Source organism: Aotus nancymaae, unplaced genomic scaffold (assembly GCF_030222135.1).
Source record: "Aotus nancymaae isolate 86718 unplaced genomic scaffold, 86718_ANA_hifiasm-v0.15.2.pri h1tg000022l_1, whole genome shotgun sequence".
NCBI classification, from domain to species: Eukaryota; Metazoa; Chordata; class Mammalia; order Primates; family Aotidae; genus Aotus; species Aotus nancymaae.
Genome location: NW_026988435.1, coordinates 8,258,057 through 8,268,330, shown reverse-complemented (window position 1 = coordinate 8,268,330; position 10,274 = coordinate 8,258,057). Strand labels below are relative to the sequence as shown.

Sequence of the window (10,274 nt, the reverse complement as noted above, 5' to 3'; positions counted from 1 at the left end):
AGTAGAATGCCACTAGATATGAATTGTATTTCCTAAGAAATCTATGAGAGTATGAATTGAGATAAACCAAAGTTTAGGATAGCCACTTCACTATTCACATTTGAATCAGTGCTGCCAGAAGCTAAAGCACTTTCTTTTAGGCTAAGATTTTCAATAAAATCATAGACCTATCTTCCTTGTTACGAATCAAATGAACATGTTTGAAGGTGATTTGTCCTCATTTAATGGCAGTTGGTGTAAGTCAAACCACAGAGAGCCCTTACAGAGACTAAGCACCAAATGATGAACTGTTTGTGGCTTTTGTTTTGGGCCATCTTAAGTTTTATTTTGTGTTTTCCATTAACATTCATGTGCAAATTCTTACAGGCAAAAGTTTTAACATGGAAGTTTCAGCTTGGTGATCTTGCCAACTGTACTTACAATAATTTTAAAGCAACTGATACTTTCAGAACAATCTCAAGTTTAATTGGTTACCATTAGAAGATGCAGAACTTTTTCTTTAATGTTTTCTGGTCCCTGAAAATTCAATAGGGCCAAATGCACTAACTGGAAATAGCATTTTTTTAAGTCTTAATCGAAGATGATAATGGATAAAACAACTATATAGGCTCTCATACACAATCTTTCTAAATTTTCACCCTGTAAGAAAGGATTACAATGTCCTTCAGGCTTGTTATATATCCCCACAGAATCAAAAAGAAAGCCAACAAAGAATTTAACATTTCAACAAGATAGGAACTATTTACTGTAAGCGTATCGTGAAATTCTGGAAGACATACTATCAATACTTTGAGAAAACACTATTAACATGTGTTGAAGAAGGCAGTTTATAAATGAAACATTACAAATCTTATGTTTATGCATACAACTTACAAAATAGAAAAAAGTTGCTATTTTTCCAATAGTATAGCATCACACTAACACTATATAGTTAAGATCGAAAACTTCTGTACACACGTTCACTACACCTCCAAAGCAGCATATGCCTCTTAGACATCCTCATTTCTTATTTAACATATGCCAATCACTGTTTCAGGGATTTGTACCAGTTTGAGCAGGCTAAAGCAATCATTCTGCCTTAACTTTAGACAAAGTTAACTAGTTTCAGGAAACACAAGTTTCATAATCAATAAAGAAACATTAATACCAAATTCCCACAACAGGATGGAAAACATTTCTAAGGAGAGGATATAATCCTAACAAAATGGACTATACTCCTAGGTACAGTGAATGTGGGAATTAGAAGTCTGAAAAAATACATTAAGATATACAAAATTTAAGTGATTATCAAATCAGTAGTAACTACTAGAAACTTAAATATGAATTATTGATGTTTTTCTAATGCAACATCATCCAGTTTACTGCTTAGGACTACTTTCAAAGCTGATCTGTCATTACATTTTGCCATTAGTGCAAATTAATACCCAAAGAATAGGGAGCAGTTTGAATTACATGGAATTTAAAAAAAACAGAATGATTGTATATCTAACTTTTTGTATTCTGAAAATAGTGCTATAAAACTCAATTATTCCTAGCTTCTAAAATCTTCTACCATAATTAAACAAGGTTGCCTGCAAATTCTTTTCCAGAGGAAGTAAATGCAAAACACATTACGATTATGTTTTGCTGCTGGTCTCCTCATACATGTGCTTCATCAATGAGAGCACTACTCTAGGCATGCATTTATCATACTACTTTAATGTAACTGAACATGAGCAAAACAAATAGTTCACATTGGTAAGTGATTTGTTTTGGTGGCAGGCTTATTTTTTAAATGAAAACAAACCTCTAAAATCAAATGGCCAGTTTGACAACCTGAATTAGAACTTAAATCTGTAAAAAAATCTTAACACATGGAAAGCAGTTTCTGAAAAATACACAATCTAACTATTTTTCACTTTGGCTTTTTCTTTTATACACGAAGATTATTGGTGAAAATCAAAAGATAACTCCAAGTCACATAGGGCATCATTTATCACTGCTTTGTAATAGAAATATATATTTTTAACTTGAATTTCAAAGAATTAAAGATTTTTTTAAATTAAAGCTCTAGTCCAAGTTTCCAGCTGTTAATTTTTTAAAAAATATAAGTTGGGTCTCTGATAGAGAGAACTTAGCTGGGCTAAGCTACTTGGATAATCTTACAGGATAGTGAGGTTCAGACAGAGATCATTTCCTGAACACAGTTGACCTTTAAGAGAACGATTTCCTCACTCAAACAGTTATGCAGGATACTGCCAGATCTCCACTACAAAAAACCTGCCAGAATTTCTAGACAATTGTTTACCATCCATGTTAAAAACCTTGCACCACCAGAGGCAAAGCAGATAAAATAAGTCAACTTGTTTCTAGTCTAGACTACCTAAATAAATTCATAAAATCACATGGAAAAATTAAAGAATAGAAAGTAACTTCATCTGATCTGTCAGCCAAAAAAACCATTACTAATTCTTCATAAAAAGAGAAAACTCAACCATAAATGTCTACCTGTTTAAATAAAAATGCCAATCTTGGAAGTCTTTTAACACCAAGACATAGAAAAGTTTGCAAATTCAAGATGATGCTCAAAATGAAAGCTATGGTTCAAAATTTGTATTCATAGTAAGAGACTAAAATCTTGTCACTGCAAAATTCCCCTTGGCTTTTGGCATCGACATTGAAAGATTTTAGTCTTTTGGTCACTTGAAGCTGCTACAAAATACAATAAGCCTTTAAAATGGGGGTAGGGGAAATATAGAATTGAAGGATAGTTAACTACATCATATACAAGTAAAACATAGTTTGAAACAAACACAGTCATTTCTGCTAGGGATCTGAAGATATAAGAAGTTTCCCACTATCCTTTCCTTTTTGAAGAGGATCCTCTAAAGAAATAATTCCTTTAAGTTACTGTTAAGTGGTGGTGCCTGGCAGCAGCTTCAATAGGCTAGTCTTCAATCCAAGTAATTAAGTAATCTCACAAGGAATAATCATACATGGCAACAGGGTAAAAAAGCAGGGCAGTTCTTCCATGCACAAACATTTCAGGAGAAAAACCATCAATTTTAAAGATAACCATCAGGTTTCAGGTATCCTAGCACACTCTAAACCTAGGTTTTGCTTTATACCATTGGTGACTAAACATTAAGTTTTGCAGTGAGGTGTTTTTTTTTTTTTTTTTTTTTTTTTTTTTTTGCCTGCAACTATATACACATTGCAAAACTATTCTGCATCACATGATTTTAAATGAAATAAATATAAAAATGAACCACACAATCAACACATAACTTTAATACTCCACATTTATCTTGATCACAATGGTGGTAACCTTCTAGTCAACAATCTTGTGAGTTGAGGAGTTGATTCTCATTCTCATATCCATCAGGCAGATATGCTCTCCGCAGCTGGTCAGACTTAGGTATGGAGCCTCCATTCTTCACATGGCGAGACAGGAAAGCACGGACTGCCGGGTGATCAGCCTTCTCAAGTGGGATGTTGGCTTCCAGGCACATTTTCACAAAGTCCTGGATAACACTGACTTTCTCTGTTTGCGCAGTACTGTTGCACTGAAGAGATGCAGTTAGGGGCCTCTGCTTCTTTCTCACATTCTGCTCTTCAAATTCTGCCTTCCTCTTGGTATGAGTCTTTGACTTGAGGTGGTCACTAATGGCAGACTTGCGAACATGATTCAGAACCACATTGCAAGAAGTGCAGAAGAGTTTTCCTCCATCTTCATGCAGCTCACCTCCAAACTCAGTGACTCGATCCAGGGGAGTCACATACAAAGCAGTCTTAGAACGGTTTCGAGCAGGTGGTGCTGTTACTACAAATCGCTCCATTCTGACGCTAAATAAATATGGTTCTTTCAAGACAAAAGAAACAAAGATAAGTGTTGTAACAACAGTTCATTCTCAAAGTAATTAACAATAAAAGGCAGTATATAAACACTTTAAGATTAAAGACTTCAACAAACTTAGTTCAAATTAGTAGTGTCTACTAATCTTAACTTACCCAAAATATATAAGGAAAGGCAAAACTAGAACAAGTTACTAACCGGTAACACTCAGGTCCATTACTTGATTTTTATGAAATTCAAATAAATTAGAACTATAAAGAAAGAACTCAAATTAACCCCGATGTCACTGTTATTCAGGGAAATCTAATCACAGGTCAACATTTAGGGTATAAATTATATTACTCTCATCCAATTTAGATATGTATTCTAGTTTAAAAGAGCTTCTTTCCTGTCACAATTCTGGGACGACTGATTTTAGGAATATAACTGTGGAAAAAGTTTTTTCAAACAGGTAGGCCTATTAACTGCCATAATTTTATATGAAGATGAATATAATTTCAAAAATTGTTTTGGGTAAAAGCTACAAAAAAAAAAAAAAAAAAACCCAGACCAAATGCAATTAACAGCAACAATGACATTAAATTGTAAAGCCAAAATAGAGTTCAAAGTAAGTTATTTTGTAATGCATGTATACCTGTTTTCCAAAAGGTGTTAAGATATGCAGTCTTATTTCTTTAATACTTTTGTTTCCTTTTTCAATTAAAAATAATAATTATATTTGTTAATATTTATTTCACTGATTAGTAAGAACAAAATCAAGAACATAGTGTCTAGTATACAGCAAAACCTCAATTAAAAAAGTTGATGGAAAACGTAAATGAGTATCTTTGCTATTTGTCCAAATATTTATACTTATTTAATGTAGAAGCAGCTTAATAATTTCTCAACTTATCCTAATAACATACTTTCATGACCACAGCACTAAGTAACAAAATCACAGCCTTATGGGCATCGAAATCTTTAGATGAGGAACATACTTTGGTAGGTGAAAATCACCATTAAGTCTTAATTGTTCCCTGGGGCCATACCTTTAGGCTCTTACAATAACCAACACTTAAGAAGTTAAAGTGAATTTGATAGAATTCAAGATGGGATTCTGTCTGCATAAATACGTTAGAGAAAGAATTCTAAGTGTGCTCTGAAGAATTACGCTTTATAAGTGTAATTAGAAACTATGGAGTATTCCATGAATACATACTAAAGAACAGCTGGGTAACATGAACTCTTTCAAAAGAACTTTAAATTGCCAGTGTATCAGACACCATGCATCCAAAAAATTAAACATTTCACAGAAATTCCGAAAAGTACAATAAAGTCTAGGTTTTAACAGATTTCATTTCCTTTTTTTAAGTGCACAACTCTCATTTGCCAAATGTGTTAGGCTACAGGTTTGCAACAGCAGAGAAGACAGTTATGATTCCTAACTAGTACTTACCATTATACGTTTATACTTTAAGTAAATGGTATGTGTTTTACACCCCCACGACAAATGAATACCAATTACTACAATTAATGGTTCTAACCTAGTTGTGATCAACATTAAATATTTGTGCCCTGTAATGCCTAAATCTCACTATGTAAAAAGTCTTGTATCTTTAAATATTTGGATTTCAAAAACAGTAACTAAGCATGTAATTCTTTGTAGCATAAAATGCTCAATTATTTCTGCTAATGTGAAAGGCCTATATTTTCCAACGATTTTGTAATTTCAAAAAGTCTGTTTGTGTTACTGCAGAGGCAAATTTCCACCCAGTAGAGGCTGCTTGGGTTTACATACCAGGAGAACAAAAGTGTTTAATAGAAGATAAAGATATTTTCAACAAATGAAGAAATTAAAAAGTGCAGGAATTAGCCAACAAAAGAGAAAGAGCAAATCATTTACTAGATCAAAATAAAACTCATCATAAGTTTTCATTTAAAGTTTTCAAGTTTAAATGTTTACCGGATTAGTTTCCAGTTTTTTTCGTCTTGATACTTAGCAAGGAAGGGTCTCCAGAGCAAAACCAGAGACGCATCAAATCCTGGCACTTTTCGTTCAACCCCGAAGATGCCTTCAAATCAGTTTTTCAACAAGTGGTGGTGGGGAAATAGTTTCTGGGCTTGCACCCGATTTTCCCTGCGGTGCCAGGAAGTCATGCCTTTACTGTAAAACATGAAAAACAAATGGAAGGAAAAAAAATGCGGGACGGAAGGGAAGGCGGGTGACTGAAAAGATGAAGAACGTCAACAACTGCCACCACGCAGGTGTTTCCAAATCGCTTTATAGCTAATTCCACACTACAAACTCGATTCCAACGTTTACGCTAACACTTCCCTTCCCCAGGTCCTCCTCGGTGGTCCGCCCGCTAGGCACCTCCTCAGGCTCCCCAGGCCCCGAGATTCGGGCGGGGGCGGGGGAGAGCCGGGACGCGGGACGTTCCCGGCTTCTAGGCTCCCTCCTCTGGCGCCAAGCCCAGCACGCCGGCGCCCCACCGTCCCGACCACGCTAGCCGGGAAGGGCCGAGTCCCAGGTGCCAGCTGTGGGCCCGGGAACTCGACAGCCGAGTTGGCGGCAGTCTCAAGGGAGGCGGCAGCAGGCGCCTGGCGGAGGCGGCCGCTGTCAGGCTTCCCGTCTCCTCCCTCTTCCTCCCGCCGACAACTGTGCCCCGGCCCCGCCCCCGGTTCCAGCTTCAAGACGGAAGGCCCCGGGCCCAGAGCCCGCACCAACGGCCGGGCCCACCTTCGGCCTCCCTAGCTCCTTGGTACCGTAGGATCGAGGCCGCCGTTAGGGGAAGTGGACAAGGCTCGGCCGGAAAGGAAAAGAAGAGGAAGAAAGAAGAGCAAGGAACAAGGCAGGAGGAAGATCCGTCGCTGCCGCCGTCGCCGCCGTTGCCCGATAGAGCCCCGCGGCGGCCGCCGTGTCCCCCGCCGCGCCCCGTCCGCCTGCACCGCCTATGGCAGAGCGCGTAGGCGGTCCCCAGCAACCGCCGAGCAGCATTGACCAACAGATGGCCTGTCTATCAAACAGACTGCTGATTTGACCAATAGTAGTGGAAGGGCGGGCATGAGCATGATTGGCAGCTATCGTTTTCCAATAAAAACTGGGGGCGTGGGTGGGCGGAGCCGGAAGTAGAGCCCTGCCGAGAGGCCCCTGTCCGGCTAGGGAGGAGGGAAGGGGGAGGGAACTAGAGAGGAGGAGGAGGTTAGCCTAGGCAGCTACAGCGGCGGCGGCGCAGGGCTGGTACGCGCTGGGCGGCGAGAGCCTCATGGCGGAGGAAGAGAGCGACCAAGAGGCCGAACGCCTCGGAGAAGAGCTCGTGGCCATTGTGGAGTCCCCGCTGGGCCCTGTGGGGCTTAGAGCTGCGGGCGACGGCAGAGGTGGCGCTGGCAGCGGCAGCTGCGGCGCCGGCGTTGGGATCAGCAGTCGGGATTACTGCCGACGCTTCTGTCAGGTGAGGCGCCCGTTGGTCGCCCCGACTTGTCACCCGGGTCCTGGGCCTCTCTGCGTTTCCTGGCCTTCTCGTCCATGAATCTGGTGTATGTCCAGTGCCCGATCTTCTACCCCAACAAGGCGGGTGAGGGTGAAGCTCCCTCCTCCACCTAGCCGGCAGGGGGTGGGGGGCGGGGAGCAAGGCGAGGGTGACTCGCGGGCTTAGGGTTGGTCAGAAAGTGAGAGTTTGTCGGGGATGCAGGAGCTGGAAAGAAGGAAGGTCGGCTGTCCGGAAAGCTCTGTTCTGACAAGCCTTCCCTACCCCAAACAGACCTTCCTGCCTGAGAGTCCCGCCTTTCTTATGCTTCCTACCTTGGTCCTTCGTACCTCATTTCACACCTCTGGTAACATTTTCTGTCTTCCCTTCTCTGCCACTTGTCCCCGTGTTCTCCTTTTTTTCCCGGGATGGGAGACATGCCATCTTTCCTGTCATTGCCAACGTTTCCCCTCTTCTAGGGTCTCCTGTCATCCCCTCACAAAAGCCCGCTGGGCCGGTTCTCCCTTTGGCGTAGACGCTGACCCACGGTGATTTAGTTACTTTTTTTCGGACAGAGGGTGCGTTAAGGCAGTGTGATTGTCATCTTTTTTTTTTTTTTTTTTTAAAACCTCCTTCCGTTGACACACGCACTGTTTTCTAATTAACTGCTTATAATGAGTAATTTTCCTTAAACTTGCTCCAGTTAACATCACCACCACCCCCATCCTTCAGTTTATAGCGTATTTTATTCAGCCTGTAAAACACAGTGTCTGAACGGTGACATTAAATTATTTACTCAGTCGACTCTCACAGGGGTTTGATGTTGTTCAAAGTGTTAGTAATCAAATATAGCAATATACCCCTACTTGTTTAGGGGTAAAGTTTGTGTATTCTGCATTCTTACCTAGTTGCATTTATGCTTTAAACGTTTTGTTCCCTTTCACAACAGTCTTGTTTTGCAAGCTATTTAGGAAAAACAACAAAAACAATTAACTGCTCATTTTCCATCCCACCCCCTTTTAAATGTGTCTATTATTTTGGATGTACAGGGTTCAAATTCTGGCCCCAGCATCTCCTAGCTGAATTTATTACCTTGGACAAGTTACTCGCTGTCTCTGTTTCCCCTTCTGTCAAAGAGGAGTAATAGTTAAATTATGTGAAGGGTTTGGATCAGGTAGCTATTAATTTCATTCTGATAACAAGTAAGAAATAAAGTTAATGAGAAGTGGACATCATGTTTGCTGACATTTCTTTCAATGCTTGTAAGGAATTTCTTTCAGTGCTTGTAAGGGAATGCTTGTAAGAATTCCCTTACAAGCATTGAAAGAAAAAGGATGGAGTTGACATTTTTTGAACACAAGTTGAACTTACATTCAGGTAAGTTTTTAATGTTTTAATTTAAATTGCCTTTTGATTTCATGTTTTTCCCCAGTGTCATAAAGAAGGAAGGGTGTGTCAGTTTCTTTGGCATTGCTTAGTTGATGACTTTCTTGAAAGCATATTTTTATTTTGATAATTGGCATTCACTGAATTTAGAGGTTCAGTGTCTTGTTTTCAGAGCACTTGTTTTCTAACTATACCTTTTACATATAGAAACCACGCTATTGGTAGATTTTTGTATCGTTGGAATTTTAAACTTTGGAAAATTAGGATACAATTTATGTTTTTAATATATTCAGGGGCTGAAAAATCTCTTTAATTTTTTGTTTTGCTTTTTATACCATTAACAAGCAACTAAAATTTTAGAACAAATGACAAATTTAGCCTGCAAAACAATGTCTGAATAGTGACAGTACAATATTTTAAGAACAAATGAAGTTGACTATTTTATGACTTCCCTACCTCCTGTATATCCAAGGAAATAAAACTAAACAGGAAGAACTTAATGAACTTATATTTTCTATTGCTAAATTATGTTTAGACTGACATACTTTCATGTTACCAACTTTTACCTGAAACATAGTTTATTACTGGAAACTTTACATGTTTTATAATACTTTAGATTACTGATAGATCTGCTCTTAGGTGCTGTCGTGATTTTACTTTGCAGGTGAGCTTTGTGAAGTCCTTATATTAAAAATTTTAGATGGAATAAAATATTCCTTTATTAAGTTGAATTTTATCTACTGAGAAATAAAATTCTACCACAGCAATTGCTTTATTTGCCAGTAAGGGAAGCAGGGGATTATTTAATTCCTAGTTGAAGATTTCTTTTTAAAATTTTGGTTTTCTGACACTGAGGCTAATATTAAGTATAATAATTTGTATATATTAGTAAATGACTTAATCGTGAGTAATGAAATGGATATGTGCACTTGGGGTATGTGACAGTTAACTACATACATGAATTATACAGACAGCTTAGTGGTGTTTCAAAGAAAGGCTCCAGTTTATCTTCCTCTTTTTAGAGGGAAATATGAATCAAAATTTCTTGGCAGTTAGTTGTGTGGGCAAAGTGAGAGAGGAAGGAACACTTCTTTTCCAGAGAGTTTTTTGTGTCTTATATCATAAGGAAAAGTAAAACAGAAGATACAGTGTAATGTTGGACTGGCCCTGTCACATCCTCCCTTGGCTCTTGTTAGCTGACTCAATAAATGCTTAAATAAAATTGGCCCTTAACTGATACTTAATTTGCTTTGAGGAGGAAAGGTAGGGGAAAGTAACTTTTATGGAAGGCCTACCAGCTCTTAAAGCTTCAGACAGCAAGTTACATAGTTGAAATTGAGGCCTGAACAAGTTTATTTGTCTTAGTTTCCACTATGTAGACATGCTGGGATTTGAATTTAGTCTTCAGTTTCTGCTGAAAAACAGATTGAAATTATAAGTAAATCCTCAATTATAGAGGGATTTTTTTTTTTCCAAGTGATGTGAAAGGAAGAAGAAGTTACTGGAAATAACTTGGTATCATGGATGAAAAGTTTATAAAGTACTCTTTCATTATGACACAGTAGTAAAAAATATTTCAAGAAGCAGACTGTTATTGTCTGATTTGT

The 10,274-nt window shown here is 38.7% G+C and overlaps 3 protein-coding genes across 8 annotated transcripts in view; 1 reads left to right on the top strand and 2 right to left on the bottom strand.

The window, feature by feature from the left end:
• Positions 1–285: 285 nt before the first annotated feature.
• CGGBP1 (CGG triplet repeat binding protein 1) lies at positions 286–5,868 on the bottom strand. The gene is made up of 2 exons (XM_012454652.2): positions 5,778–5,868; positions 286–3,841 (listed from the first exon to the last, which is right to left on the bottom strand). Exon 2 carries the CDS (start codon positions 3,816–3,818, stop codon positions 3,315–3,317), a length of 504 nt encoding a protein of 167 aa, XP_012310075.1. The 5' UTR covers positions 3,819–3,841; positions 5,778–5,868; the 3' UTR covers positions 286–3,314.
• A 19-nt stretch (positions 5,869–5,887) lies between these two features.
• On the bottom strand, positions 5,888–5,971 carry LOC135276385 (uncharacterized). Its single transcript, XM_064380012.1, has one exon. The coding sequence runs from the start codon at positions 5,969–5,971 to the stop codon at positions 5,894–5,896; it is 78 nt and encodes a 25-aa protein (XP_064236082.1). The 3' UTR covers positions 5,888–5,893.
• Positions 5,972–7,018: 1,047 nt separating this feature from the next.
• Positions 7,019–10,274, top strand: part of ZNF654 (zinc finger protein 654) — an 88,950-nt gene continuing 85,694 nt past the window's right edge. For 4 of the 6 annotated variants that reach the window (XM_064380010.1, XM_012454648.2, XM_064380009.1 and 1 more), the window contains exon 1: positions 7,020–7,266. Coding sequence is in view for 2 of the 6 variants with exons in the window: in XM_012454647.3 (XP_012310070.2) it covers positions 7,081–7,266 (186 nt within the window). In the remaining 4 variants the exon portion in view is untranslated. Of the gene's footprint in view, positions 7,267–10,274 lie in introns of all 6 variants that reach the window. The other 2 variants (XM_012454647.3, XM_012454645.3) reach the window with 1 other exon arrangement.

What these genes read in the sequence shown, in the direction of transcription:
- LOC135276385 (XM_064380012.1), bottom strand. Translation starts at nt 5,971, where the DNA reads ATGACTTCCTGGCACCGCAGGGAAAATCGGGTGCAAGCCCAGAAACTA.
- CGGBP1 (XM_012454652.2), bottom strand. Translation starts at nt 3,818, where the DNA reads ATGGAGCGATTTGTAGTAACAGCACCACCTGCTCGAAACCGTTCTAAG.